The sequence below is a fragment of the Eubalaena glacialis genome, chromosome 7 (genome assembly GCF_028564815.1).
Source record: "Eubalaena glacialis isolate mEubGla1 chromosome 7, mEubGla1.1.hap2.+ XY, whole genome shotgun sequence".
Classification (NCBI taxonomy): domain Eukaryota; kingdom Metazoa; phylum Chordata; class Mammalia; order Artiodactyla; family Balaenidae; genus Eubalaena; species Eubalaena glacialis.
In genome coordinates this window covers 43,336,584-43,362,065 of record NC_083722.1, presented here as the reverse complement: position 1 = coordinate 43,362,065, position 25,482 = coordinate 43,336,584, and the positions used below count along the sequence as shown (strand labels likewise).

The 25,482-nt window shown below is 36.8% G+C and overlaps 1 protein-coding gene across 3 annotated transcripts in view; it reads left to right on the top strand.

Moving 5' to 3' along the window:
• Positions 1–25,482, top strand: part of HMGCLL1 (3-hydroxy-3-methylglutaryl-CoA lyase like 1) — a 147,740-nt gene that overhangs the window by 75,896 nt on the left and 46,362 nt on the right. For 2 of the 3 annotated variants that reach the window (XM_061195180.1, XM_061195179.1), the window contains 2 exons: positions 11,693–11,756; positions 16,008–16,196. In XM_061195180.1, coding sequence (XP_061051163.1) covers positions 11,693–11,756; positions 16,008–16,196 — 253 coding nt within the window. The remainder of the gene's footprint in view (positions 1–11,692; positions 11,757–16,007; positions 16,197–25,482) is intronic. The other variant, XM_061195181.1, reaches the window with a different exon arrangement.

Genomic DNA, 25,482 nt, shown 5'->3' with positions numbered 1-25,482 from the left:
AATCACAGTTTCAATTTCAGTGCTTGTGATTGGTCTGTTCATATTTTCTATTTCTTCCTGGTTCAGTCTCGGCAGGTTGTGCATTTCTAAGAATCTGTCCATTTCTTCCAGGTTGTCCATTTTATTAGCATAGAGTTGCTTGTAGTAATCTCTTATGATCGTTTGTATTTCTGCAGTGTCAGTGGTTACTTCTCCTTTTTCATTTCTAATTCTATTAATTTGAGTCTTCTCCTTTTTTCTCTTGATGAGTCTGGCTAATGGTTTATCAATTTTGTTTATCTTCTCAAAGAACCAGCTTTTAGTTTCATTGATTTTTGCTATTGTTTCCTTCATTTCTTTTTCATTTATTTCTGATCTGATCTTTATGATTTCTTTCCTTCTGCTAGCTTTGGGGTTTTTTTGTTCTTCTTTCTCTAATTGCTTTAGGTGCAAGGTTAGGTTGTTTATTCGAGATGTTTCCTGTTTCTTGATGTAGGCTTGTATTGCTATAAACTTCCCTCTTAGAACTGCTTTTGCTGCATCCCATAGGTTTTGGATCGTCGTGTCTCCATTGTCATTTGTTTCTAGGTATTTTTTGATTTCCCCTTTGATTTCTTCAGTGATCACTTCGTTATTAAGTAGTGTATTGTGTAGCCTCCATGTGTTTGTATTTTTTACAGATCTTTTCCTGGAATTGATATCTAGTCTCATAGCGTTGTGGTCGGAAAAGATACTTGATACGATTTCAATTTTTTTAAATTTACCAAGGCTTGATTTGTGACCCAAGATATGATCTATCCTGGAGAATGTTCCATGAGCACTTGAGAAAAATGTGTATTCTGTTGTTTTTGGGTGGAATGTCCTATAAATATCAATTAAGTCCATTTTGTTTAATGTATCATTTAAAGCTTGTGTTTCCTTATTTATTTTCATTTTGGATGATCTGTCCATTGGTGAAAGTGGGGTGTTAAAGTCCCCTACTATGATTGTGTTACTGTCGATTTCCCCTTTTATGGCTGTTAGTATTTGCCTTATGTATTGAGGTGCTCCTATGTTGGGTGCATAAATATTTACAATTGTTATACCTTCCTCTTGGATCGATCCCTTGATCATTATATAGTGTCCGTCTTTGTCTCTTGTAATTGTCTTTATTTTAAAGTCTATTTTGTCTGATATGAGAATTGCTACTCCAGCTTTCTTTTGATTTCCATTTGCATGGAATATCTTTTTCCATCCCCTCACTTTCAGTCTGTATGTGTCTCTAGGTCTGAAGTGGGTCTCTTGTAGACAGCATATATATGGGTCTTGTTTTTGTATCCATTCAGCCAGTCTGTGTCTTTTGGTGGGAGCATTTAATCCATTTACATTTAAGGTAATTATCGATATGTATGTTCCTATTCCCATTTTCTTAAATGTTTTGGGTTTGTTATTGTAGGTGTTTTCCTTCTCTTGTGTTTCTTGCCTAGAGAAGTTCCTTTAGCATTTGTTGTAAAGCTGGTTTGGTGGTGCTGAACTCTCTCAGCTTTTGCTTGTCTGTAAAGGTTTTAATTTCTCCATCAAATCTGAATGAGATCCTTGCTGGGTAGAGTAATCTTGGTTGTAGGTTTTTCTCCTTCATCACTTTAAGTATATCCTGCCACTCCCTTCTGGCTTGCAGCGTTTCTGCTGAAAGATCAGCTGTTAACCTTATGGGGATGCCCTTGTGTGTTATCTGTTGTTTTTCCTTGCTGCTTTTAATATGTTTTCTTTATATTTAATTTTTGATAGTTTGATTAATATGTGTCTTGGTGTGTTTCTCCTTGGATTTATCCTGTATGGGACTCTCTGTGCTTCCAGGACTTGATTAACTATTTCCTTTCCCATATTAGGGAAGTTTTCAACTATAATCTCTTCAAATATTTTCTCAGTCCCTTTCTTTTTCTCTTCTTCTTCTGGGACCCCTATAATTAGAATGTTGGTGCGTTTAATGTTGTCCCAGAGGTCTCTGAGACTGTCCTCAGTTCTTTTCATTCTTTTTTCTTTATTCTGCTCTGCAGTAGTTATTTCCACCATTTTATCTTCCAGGTCACTTATCCGTTCTTCTGCCTCAGTTATTCTGCTATTGATCCCATCTAGAGTATTTTTAATTTCATTTATTGTGCTTGTCATCGTTTCTTGGTCCCTCTTTAGTTCTTCTACGTCCTTGTTAAATGTTTCTTGCATTTTGTCTATTCTATTTCCAAGACTTTGGATCATCCTTACTATCATTATTCTGAATTGTTTTTCAGGTAGACTACCTATTTCCTCTTCATTTGTTAGGTCTGGTGTGTTTTGACCCTGCTCCTTCATCTGCTGTGTGTTTTTCTGTCTTCTCATTTTGCTTATCTTACTGTGTTTGGGGTCTCCTTTTCACAGGCTGCAGGTTCGTAGTTCCCGTTGTTTTTGGTATCTGTCCCCAGTGGCTAAGGTTGGTTCAGTGGGTTGTGTAGGTTTCCTGGTGGAGGGAACTAGTGCCTGTGTTCTGGTGGATGAGGCTGGATATTGTCTTTCTGGTGGGTTCGTCCACGTCTGGTGGTGTGTTTTGGGGTGTCTGTGGCCTTATTATGATTTTAGGCAGCCTCTCTGTTAATGGATGGGGCTGTGTTCCTGTCTTGCTAGTTGTTTGGCATAGGGTGTCCAGCACTGTAGCTTGCTGGTCGTTGAGTGAAGCTGGGTCTTGATGTTGAGATGGAGATCTCTGAAAGATTTTCACCGTTTGGTATTACGTGGAGCTGGGAGGTCTCTTGTGGACCAGTGTCCTGAAGTTGGCTCTCCCACCTCAGAGGCACAGCCCTGATGCCTGGCTGGAGCACCAAGAGCCTTTCATCCACACGGCTCAGAATAAAAGGGAGAAAAAATGGAAAGAAAGAAAAAAAGAGGATAAAATAAAATAAAATAAAGCAATTATAATAAAAAATAAGAAAAAAAATTATTAAGAGTAAATTTATTAAGAAAAAAAAATTTTTTTAATTTTTAAAAATAGATTTATTAATTTTTTATACTAAAAACAAGAAAAAAATTATTTAGAAAAAATTTATTAAGAAAAAAAATTTTTTAATTTTTTAAAATAAAAAATATGAAAAAACTTATTAAAACTTTTTTTAAAAATAGAAAATAAGGAAAAAATTATTAAGAAAACATTTATTAGGGGAAAAAAAAAAAATTTTAAGCCAAAAAAAAAAAAAAAAAACGGACGGACCTAACCCTAGGACTAACGGTGAGAGCAAAGCTATACAGACAAAATCTCACCCAGAAGCATACACATCTACACTCACAAAAAAAAGGAAAAGGGGAAAAGTTAATATATCCTGCTCCCAAAGTCCATCTCCTAAATTTGGGATGATTCGTTGTCTATTCAGGTATTCAACAGATGCAGGCACATCAAGTTGTTTGTGGAGCTTTAATCCGCTGCTTCTGAGGCTGCTGGGAGAGATTTCCCTTTCTCTTCTTTGTTCGTACAGCTCCCGGGGTTCAGCTTTGGATTTGGACCCGCCTCTGCGTGTAGGTCACCTGAGGGCGTCTGTTCCCCGCCCAACAGAACGGGGTTAAAGGAGCAGATGATTCGGGGGCTCTGGCTCAGTCAGGCCGGGGGGAGGGAGCGGTACGGAGGAGGCGGGGCGAGCCTGCGGCGGCAGAGGCCGGCGTGACGTTGCAGCAGCCTGAGGCGCGCCGTGCACTCTCCCGGGGAAGTTGTCCCCGGATTACGGGAGCCTGGCCATGGCGGGCTGCACAGGCTCCCGGGAGGGGCGGTGTGGAGAATGACCTGTGCTCGCCCACAGGCTGTTTGGTGGCGGCAGCAGCAGCCTTAGCGTCTCATGCCTGTCTCTGGGGTCCGCGCTGATAGCCGCGGCTCGCGCCCGTCTCTGGAGTTCGTTTAAGTGGCGCTCTGAATCCCCTCTCCTTGCACGCCGCGAAACAAAGAGGCAAGAAAAAGTCTCCTGCCTCTTCGGCAGCTGCAGACTTTTTCTCGTGCACCCTCCCGGCTAGTTGTGGTGCGCTAGACCCTTCAGGCTGTGTTCACGCAGCCAACCCCAGTCCTCTCCCTGGGATCCGACCGAAGCCCGCGCCTCAGCTCCCAGCCCCCGCCCGCCCCGGCTGGCGAGCAGACAAGCCTCTCGGGCTGGTGAGTGCTGCTCGGCGCCGAGCCTCTGTGCGGGAATCTCTCCGTTTTTCCCTCTGCGTCCCTGTTGCTGTGGGATCCGCGCTGATAGCCGCGGCTCGCGCCCGTCTCTGGAGCTCGTTTAGGCGGCGCTCTGAATCCCCTCTCCTTGCGCGCCGCGAAACAAAGAGGCAAGAAAAATTCTCTTGCCTCTTTGGCAGCTGCAGTCTTTTTCCCGGACTCCCTCCCGGCTAGCACCGAAGCCCGAGCCCCATCTCCCAGGCCCCGCCCGCCCCGGCGGCTGAGCAGACAAGCCTCTCGGGCTGGTGAGTGCTGGTCGGCACCGCTCCTCTGTGCGGGAATCTCCGCTTTGCCCTCCGCACCAATGTGGCTGCGCTCTCCTCCGTGGCTCCGAAGCTTCCCCCCTCTGCTACCCGCAGTCTCTGCCCACGAAGGGGCTTCCTAGTGTGTGGAAACCTTTCCTCCTTCACAGCTCCCTCCCACTGGTGCAGGTCCCGTCCCTATTCTTTTGTCTCTGTTATTTCTTTTTTCTTTTGCCCTACCCAAGTACGTGGGGATTTTCTTGCCTTTTGGGAGGTCTGACGTCTTCTGCCAGCGTTCAGTGGGTGTTCTGTAGGAGCAGTTCCACGTGTAGATGTATTTCTCATGTATCTGTGGGGAGGAAGGTGATCTCCGCGTCTTACTCTTCCGCCATCTTGCCCCTCCCTCCAAATTATATCATTTATATCAGTGACAAATTTCTTTGAGGAAAGACCCTCAATGTTAGGAAATTCTTCCTGTGCTTAGTTATTTTTGGCTGGTTGCCTAACTGTATAATTTCTAGCCTTTAAAATGGCAACCATTTCTAACAGCTGTGAAGTCAGGGCTCAGTGTTCTTTCTCAAAATGGTCAGCTTTCACTGGATTTCCCTTGGAGAGAGAATTTGTAACTCAACACATTTCTTCGAGAATTTGCAGCCTACTTGTTTGTTAGCCAAACCATCTAGGTCGTGTGAACATGTATTTTCTATCCTTCCCCTGCCTCATGCAAAATGTCATTATGGATTCTGATCCTGAAATAGCCGCCGTATTGAGTAAGATAATGAGCCTCCTTGTTTAGGGGCTTAGTGTTTTAAATACACAGTGACTGGCAGAGAGTGTTTCTCATTGATGAAGCAAATGTGTTCCATTGGGTAATCTATCCCAGTGGAATTCACTTGCATATATGGCGCCATCTTCCTATAAGTGGACAGCTTATTGGTCAAAGTTTCTTTCCAATTTCTACTGTTAAACTGAGGCCTTTGCATTGGTGTGGAAGAGCAATTCAAATCATCTACCAAAATATGGCACATGAAACTCTAACAGTGAGACATCTGTTAAAACTATTTTCTTTTGTACATATGGTTTGTTTGAGTTCTACTTATTTTAGCCTCACATATTATTCTGTCACGGCTGTCTGCCAGATAACACATACCCAGCTACAGTTAATATGTGTAAGTTGTGTTTGTGAAGTCACATCTAAATAGCCTTCATGTACAGCTTTTGAGCAAAGAATGTGTTTTGTCATTTCTCGTGAAATTTGCATTTTAGAGCAAAAGGAGAATTTTAGCAGAATTGCTTTTTGAGACCAAGGGAAGGTCATTATTTCTTATATCATCCACAGAGATAAGTGCATGATAGGCTCTCAACTTTATTTATAATTGGCTTGTTAATAATGGAATGCTATTTTATATTGTTTATAGGTTGATATATTCTTCATGGGTACATCAAACTTGTTCCTATATTTAAATGTCTTAATTACCTTTAATTGACGTTACATGTCATCTCATCTCATCATTCTTGGCATTGTTTTTCTCTTCTGAGGATAGCAGTGGTTGACTCTTTACACTCCAAGTGTTTGTGATATTTTTTCAAGGCTTTTACTCAGTCTTTTGGTTCCTTTTTGCCAGGATGATTTGAGGAACATGGGCTAATTGTGGGAAGGTAGACCTGAGTAAGGCCCAACTGTAGGTTATTTTTCATGATTCAACTGTAGGTTATTTTTCATGATTCAACAACTTTACACATAGGTAAAGTTGTTAAAAACTTGAATGTTTCTGTTTTATCTTTTATCATGATTTTGCATAATGTTGATAAATGGCCTCACCAAGCACAAATAAAAATAAAACAACTCACATTTCTATCCAGAGTTTATTGTAATTTTAGTACAATTGGCTTCAATATGGTTGGTGATTCCTGTATTACCCTGTCATCCTACGTAATGTTTAAAACATGGTTCCAAGTCTGAACTCCCAAATATGTGCTGTCATCTCTGACTAAAGAATTTAGAATGTTAAGAACCTGAACCTGGCTATACGTTGATTGTAAAGATTAGGAATTTCTTAGGAAATTATTCAGAAGGTTAAAATGACATCTTTACTAACATATTTTTGCATTAATTCATTCAAGAAATATTGTTTTATATAGTGTTCTCTCTTGTGATTTTATTTGTAATAATGAAAATGAAAAAGAAGCCTAACTTCGAAGAGTTCCCAGCAGACTGGGGAAGTAATATGTATAGAGATAATTATTATATGGTCAAAAAAGCCAAGTACTTTAAGAGACATGCAGATAAATCCTATGAAAGTTCAAATTAAGACTGTATTAAATTTCTCTGGAGTTATTTGTAGAAGCCTTCATGGAGGTGTGAATAAAATGAAATCATTAAAAATGGGTAAAAATATGGAAACATAATCAGAAATGATGGCCTCCTCAGGCAGGGTAGGAAATCTACAAAGAGCAAAGGCATAGTGAAGAGAAATCTCCAGAAATGTTTGGATAAAAGGGAGAACTTTATAATTACTGTAATAAGAGCTTTTGAGGCCGTGAAATGCAAGAGAGGTAGAAAGTCAGATGAGGCTTCACAAATTGCTGAGTTTGAATATCAAGTTTATTCAGTAGACAATGGCAAGCCATTAAGGATTTTCAGAGTGTAAAAATATGCTCTAGGAATATTATTTTGGCAACAGATACGGGAGTGCAAATGAGGGAGTGGTGTGAGACTAGAGGCAAGGAGGGCACTTAGGTGACGTCTGTGACCATCCTGGGGAGGGGTTTGTGTACTGTTCTGTCCATGTGGGCTGGCGCTGGCAGAGTTCATATGCTCTAGAGCCTGGAGGGAAGAACCAGCCAATGCTGTTTAATGAACGTGTTCTCAAAGCTGACCTTCAAGTGATTTAGTGGCTGAAAATGACTATCATTTTTTTTTTTAATGGCAAATGTGGGGAAAACAGGAATGAGCACCATTTTGGATCTATTGAGCTTCACATGCCATGTGAATGTGTCAAGCAATCGATTTGTAATGTTCATAAGAATATTGGGAATTTGTTCCTGGAATTATCTGTGTAATAGTGAGAGAGAGAGACTATAGGGGACTGAGCTGATACAGAGACTCCCTTTTCTGTTCCCATTACAGACACATAAATATAACAACTTGTAAAACATATAGCCAAGCTCAGAAAAGAAAAGAAAGTACTCAGATTTCATCAAAGAAAGTGTGGTAAGGATGCAGGCTGATGCCACTAACACACGGGGGTATCTATTCCAGATATAATCCCTGGTGGCTTGGAAATGGGATTTTAAAATCTATATGGGAAAAGATAGATGTTCTGCTAAGACTGGATTTGGAACTGAGTGTTCTTGGAGCCTGGAAGCACTTCCTTGCCAGTGCAAAGTCACTGAAATATGTGCCAGTGTTATGGGTTGTGGATTTAAGACATATGAGTATTGTGGAAACCCAAATTGAGAAATGAAGGTAGGCATTTGCCTGGGAACTGGTAAAGTCTGCAAGGCAAGAGAAAAAGGAAATTAGATATCCTTTATAGGAACATTAAAATAACTCAGGACTGTCACTTCAGGAACTTCTACAGAAACTGAAATCACCATGAAAAGGCACTAATGGTAAAAATTACAGGCCACATGAGGAAACAAACTAGCCTAAGAAAAATAAGCAGAAGAAAAAGAAAAAGCAGGAGAATTTTCACTGAAAATAAGGACATAGAATAATTTGAAAATGAGATTATAAATTAATGCTTAACCTATTTATAAAGGCAAAGGAAGAACATAATAAAAGAGCAGGTCTTTAAGGAAAAAAGGATGAAGATTTAAGGAAAAGAAATGGAAACGAAAAATACATGTGTTAAATAAAAACAATAATTGCATTGAACAGCAGATTACAGTTGAAGAGAGGATTAGTGGTCTGGAAGTAAAATTTGAGGAAACTGCAATCATGAAACACAGAAAGATAATAGAAATTTTGAAAGTGAAATTAAGAGAGAATGCCTAATAGAATTCCCAGAAGGAGAAAACAGGGAAAATAGATATTTTGATGAACTAGTACTTTGATGATTTTCTAGAAGAGAACAAAAGCATTAATGTTAATATTGAAGAAGTATAACAAGTCCTGACATACTCATTATAAAATGTAGAATATTAGGTATAAACAGATAATCCTAAAGCAGTAGAGAAAAATTACTATAAAAATAAAGGAATTATCATTAGACAGAAAAATTCTCATCAGCAAAAACTGAGATGAGAAATAGTGAAATAATATGTTCAAAATGGCAAAAAAAAAAAACCCTGTCAACCTAGAGTTCCATACCTAGCCAAACTATTATACATTGATAAAAGTGAAATAAAACCATTTGTTGACAAAGTAGTCTGCAAAAGTCTACCCTTGCTGAAAAAATTACTAAAGGCTGTAGTTCAACAAAATGGACATTGAACCAGAAGGAAGGAATGAAAAGAAAAAAGAAATGGAGAGGTTGCAGGTCAGGGCTTCAGCAGAGTAGAAACTATTTGGAATAGGTCTATAAGAAATCAACCACCAGCCAATTAAAGATGGATAAATGTTGTGAATGCTGTGGGTCCAATGAAAGATAGATGCTGTGGGGTAGCAGTGAGGAAATCCCTGAGATTAGATACTCTCATGGCTGTGTAACATCACTTTTACATAAGGGTGTCAATCCAACAGTCCAGGTGAGGAAGTATTGCTAATAGTTGAGTGGTTTTCAATTTTGGCACCTTAATGGAACTTTGAAAATTATTTTAAAATAATTAGTGGTTAGAGTCTATTCCCTGAGTTTCTGATTTAATTGGTTTGGAGTGTGTCCTACCCACCAGTGTCTGCTTTGTTTTGTAAGCTCCCTAGGTGATTCTGTACAGCTGAGATTGAGAAGCATTGTAATAGATTGTCAGAGAAGAGCAGAGGTCTAGAAACTGACTTCTGCCACCAGTCAAAGCAGACGTGGTAGCCTATTTTCATCATGAGGGAGGCCATTTCACACTCACAAAAATCCCTCACTTTTTACAAGTGGTTGGCCAGCTTTTTGTGTAAAGAGCCAGATAGTAATATTTTAGGTTTTGTGGGTCAGATGGTCTTTGATGTAACTACTATTCTGCTGCTATAATGCAAAATATCCATGGAATATAGGTAAACAGATGGGCATGGCTTTGTTCCAATAAAATTTTTATTTGCAAAAGAGCAATGAGCAGGATTTGGCCTCTGGGACTTAGCTTGCCAACCTCTGCTTTCGAGTGTTAAAGTACAGTTAATGAACACAGTTAAGAACCATTGCATTCACTTTGCAGAAAGTAGCCCCACGTGTGAATAGGTTAAAGAAGGGTGGAGAAGAACATATGAAGATAACATGCAATGGAGAATGAAGACCAGGCCAACCATAGACCAGGGAAGGACTCAGAGGGAAAACTCTAGTGAGTGAAAATGCACATGGAGAGAGTTAGGGTCATGGCATAAAGGGGCAACTATAGCCAGGTTGTTACTTTTCAGTTAAGAGAATGCTAGAGAGGTTTGTTTGTTTTATATTGTCTTACATTTGTCGGGTTTTTTTTGCTTGTTTTTGTTTTTGCATTTAGAGGGATTGCATGTAAATGAATAGCTTGGACTTTCTTTTTAATCACACCTAGATATTTGGGGTTCAGAATAAATGTACTTCTGTTTTCAACACATTATCATCATTGTACCTGAATTGAAAATCCTTTTTCATCCCTTGCCACCTTCTCCAGTGCTATGTTCACATAAGAACATTTTCTTTTCTGCGTATCTTGAGTAAATTTATACAAATTATTTGAATATTAAGCTTAAATTATAGTGACTGAAAGAGCAGAGAGATGGGTTTCCTGTCCAGCATAGGCTTTCAAATTTTACTTGATTTTATCCTCTTTTTCTCCTTCTTTGTCCTCATAACTGCTTGCCTGGCTTATGGAACTGCTTAGTTATTTTAATTACAAAACCCAATTTTTATTCACATTTTTAATACTTTTGAAATTTGGTTATATCTTTAGGATCAATGAATATATATTGAATTATTGAATCTATATTTCATGTTTTTACCCCAAAACCTGTTGTGAAATTAGTGTATCTTCCAATTGATAGCATCTTTTCTTTAAAATTGAGGTATAGTTGATTTATAATGTTGTGTTAATTTCTGCTGTACAGCCAAGTGATTCAGTTACACATACATATACATTCAATCAAGGAAACATGGGATCATCTTTGCTCATGTTTTTGCCTCCATCTTTCCTTTGGCACCCACTTCCAGAATTTATGAAGAGTTGCATTTCTGGAAAACAAAACTGATCTTGTCATACGAATGTCTCAAAATAATTTTCAGGGATCTCAAAGTTTCAGCTCCATGGCACAGTATTCAAGGGCTTGCTATCTAAAGCCTTTCATATTCTGGCCCAAAGAACTGGGTTTCCAACCTTCTTCCGCACCACCCCTCTCTCCCTCATGTGAATTGCTTCATTCCTGATGATCAGACACATGGTGCATTATTTTAATACAAGTGTTGTAAAATCTCTGAGAAAACTTTAATAAAATGGGATTGGTGTTCAGCTGAAAATAGCTAAAAGAGGCTTTTTCTAAAGTTTCATACTTTAAGATGGAAATGTATCATCATCCTTGCAAGAAAGGCTTGACTTTTTATATTAAATTGTTGAAGAAGCTTATGGAATATCTTTATATAGAGCCTTTTAAACTCTTCTGTTGGGGATGATTTTTAGGTACACCCATGAGGGATAAACAAGGTGAACTTTGAGGTTGTGATCAGTTCTGGGAGTTTGGGGGTGATTAATGACTGTATCTACGTGAGGCCAAAATATCCAGATGGAAATGAAGAGAGAAATTCAGTTTGTCATCTACATGCTTTCTATATGATTCCAAAGACCTGGATATTTAACAGTTGAATGTATGTAGTTATTGAAATAAAACAATATATTTCACTGGTATTTTCTGCTTTGAATCTTCACGTATTGCTATAGTTTAAGCAACCTCACGAGATAAACACTTGTCTTATTCCCATCTGCCATCAAATAACATATATCAAATTGTAATTATTAGAAAAATTAAAATGTGAGTTAAATTGAAAATGTTCCCAATTGTTTTTGTTTGGTCTGAGAATAATAATGAAGGAAGGAATAGAGTAAAAGAAATTTTCTTGATGACTCTTTGGCTATTTCTTCATTTTTATAAAATGGAAATTAGGAAATGGCTTATCCACCAGATGCATATTTATATGGCTCTGTATTTTAAATTTAGGTATGTATCCTGTGCCCTGGGCTGTCCGTATGAAGGAAACATCACACCGCAGAAAGTAACAGAAGTAAGATATACGCCTGGTTTTCTGCTTCATGGTAAAATGATGTGTATTATTTTAAAAAGTGGGCTCTTTTTCCTAATGTTTATTGCATTTGCACAACTAGAGCCATGGACTGATCACTTAGCTAATAGTTTTATTTTAACACTAAAGTCTTAGATAGTGCCTATCACTGTACAGAGTTAACATTTGATTCTTATCATATGGGTGTTCAAAGTTTGAGGGAATAAAAACACCTGATTTGTTTTTATGTGAATAGAACATATTGAGCAACCTTTCTACTTTCTATCAGAATTCTGAGGCAGTTTTTGCACATATACTCAAACTTTGCCTTGGTTGCTCAGGTAGTGTCCCTTTGTTGTCTCCTGCGTATTTTGGCATTTGTATCAGAGTACATACTGCTTCCGTGTTTTTGTTCCTTTGAGATTCTATAACTCTTTCTGCTGAGATTCAAGTTGCTATTATTCCAGAGCAATTTTACAGCAATTGATTATAGTCATTAAGGACCTACTTATTGAAGTTCATTTTCTACTTCCTGTCCCCTTTTCTTAATTGATACCAATGAATACAAAATGCTTGTCTTTGGAATTATATTAGACTCAGAAACTCATTTGTACATGAAATAGCATATTCTTGTGCACTGCTGTTAAGGTTAATTTTTATAGTTTAGGAATGTGGTGCTGAAGCAGTGAAGATGGGATTGTTAGAATATCGAACTTTAGACAGGATAAACTTTCAGTTTGGCTAAAACCATTCCTGTTTTGTGTATTCATTTGAACTGCAGGTGTTTCCAGTGAGAGATATCCCATCATCTATTCATTAAGCAAGACAATTGACCACAGAGCCAGATATATCAATACTATAAAATAATGAAACTTAAATATTTAAAAAATTTTATTGAAGCGTAGTTGATTTACAATGTTGCATTTAAGTTCTGCTATACAGCAAAGTTACTCAGTTATACATATACATTCTTTTTCATGTTCTTTTCCATTATGGTTTATCACAGGATATTGAATATAGTTCCCTGTGCTATACAGTAGGACCTTGTTGTTTATCCATCCTATGTATAATAGTTTGCATCTTTATGAAGCTGAAATTTTGCAATCCTTCGCTGGCATGGGACCCTTCTAAGGCTCTGTTATTAATTTGTATTCACAACTATATATTCTTTTTTTAAAAAAATCAGTTTACTGCTTTTATTATTTTTTTAAAAACTTTTATTTATTTATTTATTTATTTTTTGGCTGTGTTGGGTCTTTGTTGCTGCGCATGGGCTTTCTCTAGTTGCAGTGAGTGGGGGCTATTTTTCGTTGTGGTGCTTCTTCTGCAGGCTTCTTATTGCAGTGGCTTCTCTTGTTGCAGAGCACGGGCTCTAGGCACGCAGGCTTCAGTAGCTGCAGCACGCAGGCTCAGTAGTTGTGGCGCACGGGCTTAGCTGCTCCGTGACATGTAGGATCTTCCCAGACCAGGGCTCGAACCTGTGTCCCCTGCATTGGCAGGCAGATTCTTAACCACTGCACCACCAGGGAAGTCCCTATATATTCTTTTCTTAAAGAACATTTCCAAAATAGTATAACTTCAGACTCCACAAAACCTGAATCCAACTCTGCCTATACACCCACCCCTTGCTTTTCTTCCTTCTGGCTTGTGCCACCTCTGGACAGACCACACGCAGTCTCAGGCTCTGCATTCCTCCTCCATAATGTCCAGGGTGTTGCTGAAGAGAATCCTGGAACAGGCAGATTGGAAGCGTTAGGAATTCATGACCAGTGACCTTACCTGGTCTTCTGTTCCACACTACCCTGTGTGGAACAACTCCTTTCCAAAATGACTCTTGCAGACTGTGTTCCCTCTGTTGAAGCCTCTAGCCTTTCCTGTCGCTTACTCCCCTGTATATGCAACTGCAGAGCCCTTCCCACTGATACTCGAACATGTTCAAGCCTCTCCCATGTGAAAACTTCCTTCCTTAAATTAGCATCCCTGGCTAGTTATCGATGATCTATCTCCATCCTTCCACATCTACACTTCTTCAAAGGGCTGCCTGCAGCAGTGATGCCCACCTACCCTTGTGCCACCAACTCTCCATCAGGCTCCAAAATGACGTCTAGACCATTCACTCCACTGAAATCCCTCTTTGTTAACATCACTGCTGAGCACTTGGGTCAAGAAGTGCGAGATCCTATTCAGTCCTTGTCTTGACTTCTCAGCAGAATTGGGGGCTAGTGACCATCCCCTCCTTCCTGCCACTCTTGTAGCCCTTGGATTGCCTTGACTCCACACTTAGGATTTTCCTCCAGCCACTTGGATGGAAGCCTCATTCTTCTCTATGTGGCCATTAAGAAATTCCAGCATTTAATAGGCAGTTTTGAGGAGATTAATTACTCTATCTATGTGAGGCCAAAAACATACAGATGGAAATGAAGAGAGAAATTCAGTTAGTCATCTACATGCTTTCTATATGATTCCAAAGACCTGGATATTTAACAGTTGAATGTATGTACCTTTTTAAATAAAGGAGAAGAAAGAGGAGAATCAGCATTATGCTTTTTTCATCCAAGTTTCCATCCAATAATTGTCTCCTACCTGGACTAGGGAGCCCTTCTGAGTTCCCTTCAAACTATTTTTGATGTTGTATTGATACTGCCTTTCTGAAACATAAAGCCCATTATGTCACCACTACTCCACATTCGGTCAAGGCTTTCTACTGCTCTTAAGATAGATTCCTCAACCAAAATCCTAAACCCGGTCAGTTTGCAAGGCTGTGTGTACTCTTTGTATGCTCTGCCCCGGGCCTTCCTCCCCAGCTCTATGGAGCCCCATTCCCCCTTGGTTTTTGCTTTCTTGTCACATCTGTCCTTTGCATCTGACCTTCCTTCCTTTGTTTTTTTTTTGGCCACACCCCGTGGCATGCGGGATTCTAGTTCCCCGACCAGGGATTTAACCCGCGCCCCCTGCAGTGGAAGCGCGGAGCCTCAACCACTGGACCACCAGGGAATTCCCATGACCTTCCTTCCTACTTGGAATCCCCTTAGTATTTGACATTTCAGCTGCCTGAAATTCCACCTGAATGTTCTCACACCCTTCCTCCGCAACCTCTTCGACAAGTTGTTGCTGACTTTATCTCAGGCTGTCACTGAGGCCCTTCCTGCTTGACAGATCTAGGTCAATTTCCTTTGCTACATGCTCTTAGAATCCTGTTTCTTTGTTCCATAATTATTATGTTAGCTGTGTTTACACATTCCCGAGTGGAATTGATTAAGGTCTGTCCTCACTTGACTCCAGAGTCCATAATACCTTGAGCCTGGACCCTTAACATCTGCATCCCCATCATATCCCAGCATCTAGGGCAGCACCTGATGTAAAATAAGCACCAAAGACACGCATACGGCATGAGTTAAGGGGTGACCATGTGTCTGATTTTGCACAAAGTGATTTTTATATATTCTCATTTTCACAACCAAACATGTCAACACTCACTTCATCATTATTATTGTGATTTTGAAAAATTAAGTAGTAAGGCTTAGAAAACATGCTAAATAATGGTGTTTTATTGTTTGTATTTTACAGAATAGGGACTGAGGCTTCAAAAGGTTCATCTTCTGCCCAGTATCGCATGACTAGCATTGGTGGCAGCTGAGATTTCAATCCAGGCCTGTCTGATTCCAGAAGCCATGTCTTTGTCAACATACCATGCTGCCTTCATGAAGATTCATATTGCTCTTTGAAAGTAACATTAGTTATTTGGCTTGAACGGAGCGCAAAATTTACCAGACTCACTCAAGAGCATCCATTTATGAGCTAGAAAATTTAAGCCAAAAATATCAAGTGTCTGTACTGATTACAAAACTACTTGATTGACATCTCTTGACCGCTAATCTAGTGCCTTGAGAAATACTAGTTCCAAAGTAAATTTGTGATGCTTCTGTTTGATTAAAAGGCTGAGAAAATAAGCCTCCCATAAATGAAATTGTAGCTTATAATTTCATAATTGAACATGTAGCTACTTAGATACGATTCTGAGGCAAACTTGAATATTAGAGAAAGATAATTACAGGAATGTCATTCAAAGTTTTATATAATGCTTGGGATTTAATAAGCAAGGAAAAGGACTAGAAAACTAAATTATACATTTTCCGTGGATATGCAAGTTATCTTAGTTGTGATGTTTACTTCTAGATGACGTTTGTTAAGGAACAACAGGGTTTGAGTGTGTTCATTTCCATTGTTTTACTAGCTTGTCACTTTTCTTGATAGGTATCTAAGAGATTGTATGGCATGGGCTGTTACGAGATTTCCCTGGGAGATACAATTGGAGTGGGAACTCCAGGAAGCATGAAGAGGATGTTGGAAAGTGTCATGAAAGAAATCCCACCCAGGGCTCTTGCTGTTCACTGTCATGACACATACGGACAAGCCTTAGCAAATATCCTTACGGCCCTTCAGGTATTTTGTATTATTTTTGTGTATGTGTAAAGGTGTGTATACTTATTTGCCGTATAAACATATTAAGAGCTTTAGTGAGACAATATTTATAAATTGCTATGAATATAGCATTTTTTTTTGAGATTCAAGTGTTGATACTTATTGGGCATCCACAGTGTTCCAAGCCCTTTGTTCACCTCTCCCATGTACGTTATTTCATTTAACCCTCACAGCAACCTTTGCAGTATACGTAGCATTAACCTGTTACATATCAGGAAACAGGATTTGGAGGTTACGTGACCTGCCCAAGACCACACAGCTACAAAGTGCTGGAGTTGAGACCAGAGACTGGGGCTCCCGACTCCATGCCAAGACTTCTCTCCTAGTTTCCTAACATGCTGACCCAGTAAGAAATTGTTATTGTAGAAATATACAGAAATCGAACCATTGTTTGAACGCTGTGGTTAGGTTTAGAATCAAAGGAGAACATTGAATAGCTGTAACTTGGTAGAAAACTAGAAGGGAGGCAGTGTGATATGACAGAAGAAAAACTAGATTGAAAATCAAGAGACATTTAAACAGCGCCTGACACATGACGTGCACTCAGGAAATATTTGTAAATTGCCCATGCTTTTCAGGGCAATGATGTCTCTTATTACTGTTCATTTGATTTGATAAAATCCCTGAATTTGTTCTTTTTAAAAGTACTAATCTTCTCAGAGCTATGTCTGCTTTTTTCAACTCCCACTTGCTCTCAGCCTGAAAACTTGATAGATTGAAAAATGATGGCATTTTTGAGGAGCGCAAAGCACAGAGATAGTAGCGTGTACTGTTGTAATCATGTAACTTGTGCTCTTTTGGATAATTTGGTGCTCTGTGATGAGGAGATATGGCACTGAAATATAGACTATTTTGTTTAAGATGTCTTCCTGATGTTGGCAAGCATCCTTTTGAAAGAACCCCTGGTTTTTATCAAGTATATTCTGATCAAAATCAAGAGAGCTAGAAAGTTGGAGGATTAAGGATTGCTTATTACATTCTAATGATACCTCAGTTCTTTTTAATGTATTTATTGAAAGGAATAGATATAAATTGCATTTTAAGGTATTTATTTTTAAATTGATGTTATTTCTTAAACTCGGCTAACAATAGATTCACTGGATGTTCTTCAAACCCAAGATTTTGACAACTAAAGATAAGAGTGTCTGAAAGCTTTTTGGTGAGGCTGAAAATCAATACATAAAGCTTAATGTCATCATCCTGCAGTGCACAGTTGTTTGGCAGAAGTTAAAAAAAACCTGTGAATATCAAGCCCCACAAGGACTTATTTGGACTTTGTAACATATGTGCACAAATCCTTATTTATCCTCTGGAAGCAGGCAAGGAACATTGTATTGAATTAGAAGAAAAAATGATATCCCATGGACTTTGGGGCATTTTGACAATTTTCCTTCTCTATTCTAGTTTCTAAAACAATAGAGAACTAGGCATCACTTCAGGATTCTGTGTTCAGCTGCAACTGTAACTTATTAAGTGTTCCTCACCAGCAAGTTCCTGGAGAGGTCTGTGTGTGTGTCTGTGTGTGTGTGTCTGTGTGTCTCTCTCATTTCTCCTATGGATATATCCTCTATACGGTAACACTTGAGTCATGTTTTATTCATGTAACATATTTATTATATAATGAGTGATAGTTTAGGGTTTTGGGATCCAGGGCTATAGTGCACATTCTGGGAACCCAAAGATCTGATTCTGTAAACTTTCTGCCTGTTGAAAATACCCCACTGCAAAATATTGCTGTTACCCCATTGTGATTGTGACGGTTAAGGCTGTCTGAGGAAGTAAGATTTAAAATCAGATATAAAGAATGAGAAGAAAGTAACCTCAATAAGGGGTGAGTGTGTGTGTGTGTGTGTGTGCGTGCATTTGTGTGTGTGTATGGGCATCAATGTGTGAAAAGAATGTTCAAGCAGATGAAACACCACTCGGGCAAAAGGCCTTGGAGAGGGAGCAGCGTGTCCTAGGAGCTGAAAGACGGCTACTGTCTTCAGAGGGGAACCTGAGCTTTATAACATTCGCTGAATTAGATGAACTGCAGAGTCTCCATTTACAAAGAGATGAGGACTGCAATTCTGGGGCATTTGCCCATCCATACTGTAACAGCAGTACGGGGTGGGGACAGGAAAGAACCTTGGGCCCAAGCAAGATGGGGAGCACAGGCCAGAACCTGTATAAGGCTGAGACCCCTCACCCCACAAATAAAACCACCACACCTTCAGTCAAAAAGGGTGAACCAGCAAAAACCACCTCACAACGGGAGAAGGTGGCAAGGATATTTATTCTAATGGCCTTGGCTATGGGTGAAGGAGAAATACACAGACCCCCGTTATATGTCATAACTTTTTGTTGACCCTGTTGTGAGTTTAGGGTTGAAATTCACATTGCTTGCAGAATGTGAAAGACTCAAGCGGGCAAATTATTTTCAAATGGGTGTGAATTAGTAGCACCTACAGGTGTCAGGAATAATATAAATCTTTTCAGAAGGAACATATCTTCAATTTAAGCTGAATTATTTGGGGGGTGTGTGTGTGTATGTGTCTATGTGTGTATGTGTATGTGTGTGTGTTTATGTCTCTCTGTGTGTGTATGCCTGTGTATGTCTCTGTGTGTGCATGTGTGTATGTGTATATGCATATGTGCGTATGCATGTGTGTGTACATGCATATGTGTATTTGTGTGTATGTGTCTATGTGTATCTATATGTCTAGGTGTGTATGTGTATATATGTGTGTTTATGTCTGTCAGGGGAAGGGTGGATATTTTGCTCTTTGGCAGCTCCTGTACAAGTTAGCAGGAAACGTGTTCACAAGTATCTGTCATTGTGTTTTCTGTTCTTTTACTATGTGCACAAGCTCTAAGCATATACGTGAGGTGGGAGGGCAGAAGGGAGGCGAGGGGCCTGGGAAAGTGCACTTGGAGCGTGGCGGTGTTGCATTGCCCTGACCTTGACGTGTAGTCACAGTGTAAGTGGGTGGAGGAGAGGGTAAGAGCAGCTTGTGTAAGAAGCAATATGAAGCCCGAGTGGCCAGTTTAAATGAACAATTTAACGTTGGAGTTGTAGAGTTTGTGTTTGCTGCCATCCACTTTCAAACAGTTTCATCCACTTTCATCCAGTTTGATAAGCCAGTGCCAGTGTAAGAAAAAATATACACTTCTGCTCTCTTTGAAACTGTGTGTAGCTGAGACAGTCTGTAAATGTTTGGGGAGGTGTATGCTCACACAGACAGCGGAGCAGGGTCGTGGAATGTCTTTGCAGACATACGTGTACTGGTTGGTCCCTGGCAACACTGAGTGAGGCAGAGTCCTCCAGGGCCCCTTCCCAATAAAAGCAGCAGCAACAACAAAATAACCAGGATTACCTTGAGTGGAGGAGAAAAAATGTCTTAGGAAAAAAACAAAAAAACAAAAATCCAAACCTGCCAGTGTTTAAGTAGAAGGGAAATCAGAGAAAGTCCCACTTCGTTATGAACTAGGCTAACTCTGGCTTCAGGAAGCAGTGGCCATACTTCATTCTTTAAAATGGAATCTTTGAAGTGGCTTCTAGTCAGATTGCCGGTGCATGTGGAGTGGATATCATTTGTTTTAATTTAGGGGTTGGGAAACAGTTTACAGTGCTCCAAACTGGAAGTTAAAATGATGGCAAGGAGACATGTAGTAGGTGGAAACTTGGCCATGATGGTAGGAAACAAATGAGAGTTATAAATGGAACATCCCCTTCAGTCTGGAAAGCACATACTAACAATGTAATAGAGGGATCATTCTTGGGTTCCCAGGTTTATTGTATTTTTTTTATTACTTAAACATATGACTTATAGGACTGTACATGGTTGCATGGGAGTCAAGAATTCATAATTATCAGATATTCTTTAATATAGAGAAATAATTGACACTATAGATTTGAGTGGGGGATATTTATAACCACCCAAACCCAAAAGAGCAAGAAAATGTGGTGACAAAACGTACAGCATTTCAGTAATGGAAGAAACGTACATGGCCCAATATACTTGTCTTAATTTTTTATGTAAAAATTGAGTCTCACCCTTTTGCATATTCCCAAGTACCTAAGTAAAACACCAGTGAACAAATTACTTAATCTACTTAACACTAAACAATGGCACAGTCTCTGTTTTTCTTCACTCAAATGATCTGAGTCTTCATAACTGGGTAAAAACAGAGTAAAACAAATGAGTTCCAATATCACAAGTAACAGTACCACATTAACTGGTAGCAAAGAGAGTAGAACAGGCAATATTTAGCTTTCCCCTAAAGAAATACCATGTGCCTTTTTCTTCTCTTAAACTTAATAGACATTTAGCTAATGTGCCTTTCCTCATGATGTTTTCCATATGTGTAGTATTCTGTTTCAGAAAAACCAAATCATTTACCTAATTTTTACAACAAAGCATTCATTTCTTTATATTGACTCTTGCTAAACCACGTTTAAGTGCTACCAAACAATTTCCTCATGTAATTTGTTTTTGAGGTTCTCAAAGAAAATTTTTAGAATTCCAAATTCTCTTCTCAATTCTATACCTATAGAATGTGTACAATGATGTCTATGTCCTCAGATTTTACAAAACTGAGGTGAGGTGCAGAGTTTCTAGAACATTTGTCTTGGTGACTGCATTTGGTTGATACTTCATACTATTACCGTCATTACAGTTAAAACTATTACTACTGCTGATATACTAATAGCAATAATATTATAACCTTTATTACTCAAGGAGCCAGAGGCATAAAGCATTGCTTTGCAAATGTGTAAATTTGTAAATACATGCATTAGATATTATTCATTTATTCAACATCTATTAAAGAGCTAAATAGAAATCAGTGAGCAAGAAAGAAAACAAAAAGTTGAAAACTGGATGCTCCTATATAGGTTTTACAAAATGCATCACTAATTTATTCAACAAATATTCATTTTATCAGACACTGTTTTAGATGTTAGATTCAGATGTAAAATCTCTGAGCAGTCCTGCTGTGGAGAAAACTGTTTTAGTTTAACTCAGTACCTCCAGAAGCTTTTTGAGTATGAAATAGTATTTTTGTTTTTGTTTGTTTTCTTGCTTGTTTGTTTGCTTTTTGCTACACAATTAACTTTCTCCAGTACAGTATTATGTTGAAAATATTCTCAGGTGGGATGAGGTGTAAGTTATCATTGAAAAATAAATAAAAGAGGTAAACTAACACAATATTGTAAATCAACTATACTATCAAGTATTTAAAAAATACTTTTAAGACAAAAATAAGTAAATAAAAGAGAACAGGGAGTCCAGCAGAAGTTTAACACTGTCCAATTTTTGAGTGCTTAAAAACAGGGCTTTGAGCCATAAATGTCAGTAAGAAAAGGTGAACAAAGTTCCTTTCTATTATTTTTTTTTTGCAAGTGGCTGGATTGCTTATATCAGTGATAAAAATGAGAAAACGTGAATAATTTTGTTTTGTTTATCTCCAACATCTTTTTATTAATATAAACTTCTCTCTGATTTTGACTATAGGTAATCAGTCAGGTTTTTTTTCAGAGATAATATAACTTTTATCTATTTCTGTATCCACAGATATTGAAGGGGCAGTTAGAAAAAAACTCCTTCTGAGCTAGATGGCATTTTAAACGGAAATTCAAGTAATCAATGTTTAAAAATAATGCACGTGAATTTGATTCTAATATGCTAAATATGAAAATATTTAATCTTTATGTAGTGGGTTACACTTAGATCATAAGCCTGCACCTCACTGAGAAAGAAGATGCCCAAAACGGTTCTGCCGCTCCCATGGCAATTAATCCATGCTGATCAGTTAGGCAAATGTTACAAAAATTGATTATTGTTGATGGGGATTAGGGCCAGGATATGATATGATTTTTCCTTTGACGTAAAAGATGGAAATTTCAGAACTCACTACCTTTTCGAGCACCTCTCTAATTCATTCCGTAAATATCTCATCTGATTGTTTTAATCTCGTTTTCAATATCTTATTTTCAATCAAGTACTTGTCACATCTTTCTTAACACATGCACCTTTAATTTGGAAATCTTGCTGTTTTGCTCTATTGTTTGTATAGAAACACATTAAGCTTTTTGTTTTTTGAATATCTTTTCACGTTTCTTTTTTCTTATTTTTTTCTCTCACAAAAATATCTATTTACAAGGAAACTTTATGAATATTTATACTCTTCCCCATTAATGTAACGTGGCCCAGATTTTTTCCTTAAGAATATTGGCTTGAAATTGGTAGTTTGGTATTGAGCATAAAGTATTATTCTCATAACTATTTTTTTGGCTTATTGTAATGTAACCAATTCATGGTTGTAGGCTCAGCACTAATAACAAAAACAAGTGTGCGTGTGCGCACACACACACACACACAATTAGAACTGCTAATAAACATCATAACCAAAATACAAGAATGCTTTAGCTTTAATGTTTGAACAACTTTCTCATGTTGCCACATATTCTAGTTCTGAGCCTGAACTAAGTGGAGGTGATCTACGCTATTAGCTCACACTGGTTCACTTTTATAAATTGTCACTTTAGAACACTGAACTTAATAGTATTAATAAAAGTTAGATTCAAGACTGAAAGATGACTGAGGATGAGGAGCTTACTAAGTGCAAGTCGAACATGTGGAATCCCAGTCTGGAAGCTACAAAGTTTTGTGGGTTATTTTCCCATCTATTTATAAATCCCTTCAATATAGAGCAGAATATAAAATGGAAATTATATCTATCAACAGTGACCATTTATAATTATTTTATGGATTATTTTAAAATGTTTATTTAACCAAAAAATATTTATTAGCTGCCTTCTGTGTGATAGGTATATATATATATAATATAGGTATATTAATATAATATATTATATAATATATATTACATACAATTATGTATAATTATGAATAATATATAATATATGTAATATATATTATATAATACTACATAAAATATATTACATATTATATATTATTATATATTATTATATTATATAATTATAATAATGTAATATAATATATATTAATATACCTATATCATATGTTAGAAATATTAATATATTATATAATAATAATATATTAATATATTATATAATATAAATATATTTTATATATAGTATATGTTATATACAATATAATGCAATACATAAATATATTATTATATAAATAATATATTGTATAATTATATTAATATACAATAATCATATATTAATATATTAATTATATTTTATAATATTGTATATTACATATAATATATGATATTTTGTTTAAATACAATCAATATTTTATATATGATGAAATATAAATAATATATGTAATGTTTAATATATTATAATATATGAATATATATAATATATAATACATAATATATAACATACAGTGTATAAATGAAATATACTATATAATATATATTTCATTAATATATATTATATAGTATAAAATATATTTTATTAATATTATATTATATTAATAATATATTATGATATAGTATAATATATTAAGATTAAATTATATTAATATATTAAAGATATATTAATGTTATATATTATATATATTACATGTATAACGTATAATTGCAGAAAGGTGGTCAAAAAGTACCAACTTCCAGTAGTAAGGTAAATAAAGTACTAGGGATGTAATGTACAACATGATGACTATAGTTACCACTGCTGTGGTATATAATCATATTATATATTAAATATTATATAATATGTTAATTGTAATATATAATATATTGATTATATATTAATATATAATAGTGAATATATATTTATATATTACATTATATTTATATATGTTTTATGTAAATATATGTTAATATATTATATATTAATATATAATATTATATATGCTATATATTATTTAATATTATATATAATATTCCATTATATAATATTATATATGATATTATATATTATATGTACTATTCCATTATATAATATATATTATACAATATTATGTATATATATTCCATTTTATATATATATATATATATATATATATATATATATATATATATATATATATCATCTTCTTTATCCATTCATCCGTCAATGGACACTTAGATTGTTTCCATGTCTTGACTATTGCAAATAATACTGCAGTGAACATGGAGGTACAAATATCTTTTCAAGATAGTTTTTCATTTCATTTGGATATATTTTCAGAATTAGAATCCCTTGATCATATTGGTAATTCTATTTTTAATTTTTTGAGGAGTCTACATACTGTTTTGTCTAGGATCTGTGCCAGTTTACAAACCCACCAACAGTGCACAAATTTTCCCTTTTCTCCATATCCTCACCAGCATTTGTTATCCCTTCTTTTTGGTGGCAACCACTCTAAAATGCATGAAGTGATATCTCATAGTGATTTTTATTTGCATTTCCCTAAAGACCAGTGATATTGAGCCTCTTTTCATTTACCTGTTGACCATTCTTGTATCATCTTTGGAAAAATGTCCATTCAGGTCTTTTGCCCATTTTTTAAATTGGAGTGTTTGGTTTTTTTGATATTGAGTTCTATGAGCTTTTAAATTTATTTTGGATATTAACTCCTTATGAGATGTATGTTTTGCACATCCTTTTTCCAAGTGGGTGGGTTGTTTTTCACTTTGTTGATTGTTTTTATTTTTGCTGTGAAGAAGCTTTTTAGTTTGATGTAGTCCCATTTGTTTATTTTTTTATTGAAGTATAGTTGATTTACAATATTGTGTACAGCAACATGATTCAGTTACACCTATATATGTATATAAATTATTTTTCAGATTCTTTTCATTGTAGGTTATTACAAGATATTGAGTGTAGTTCCCTGTGCTATACAGTAAGTGCTTGTTGTTTATCTATTTTATGTACAGTAGTGTTTATCTGCTAATCCCAAACTCCTAGTTTATCCCTCCCCTGCCCTTTCCCCTTTGGTAACCATAAGTTTGTTTTCTACGTCTATGAGTCTGTTTCCGTTTTGTAAATAAGTTCATTTATATCATTTTTTTAAGATTCTGTTATCATATGATATTTGTCTTTCTCTGTGTGACTTACTTCACTTAGTATGATAATCTCTCGGTCCATCCATGTTGCTGCAAATTGCATTCTTTTTTATGGCTGAGTAATGTTTCATTGTATATATACCCCACATCTTCTTTATCCATTCATCTGTTGATGGACACTTAGGTGTTTCCATGTCCTGGCTGTTGTAAATAGTGCTGCTATGAACATTGGGGTGCATATTTAATTTTGTTGCTTATATTTATGTGTCATATCCAGAAA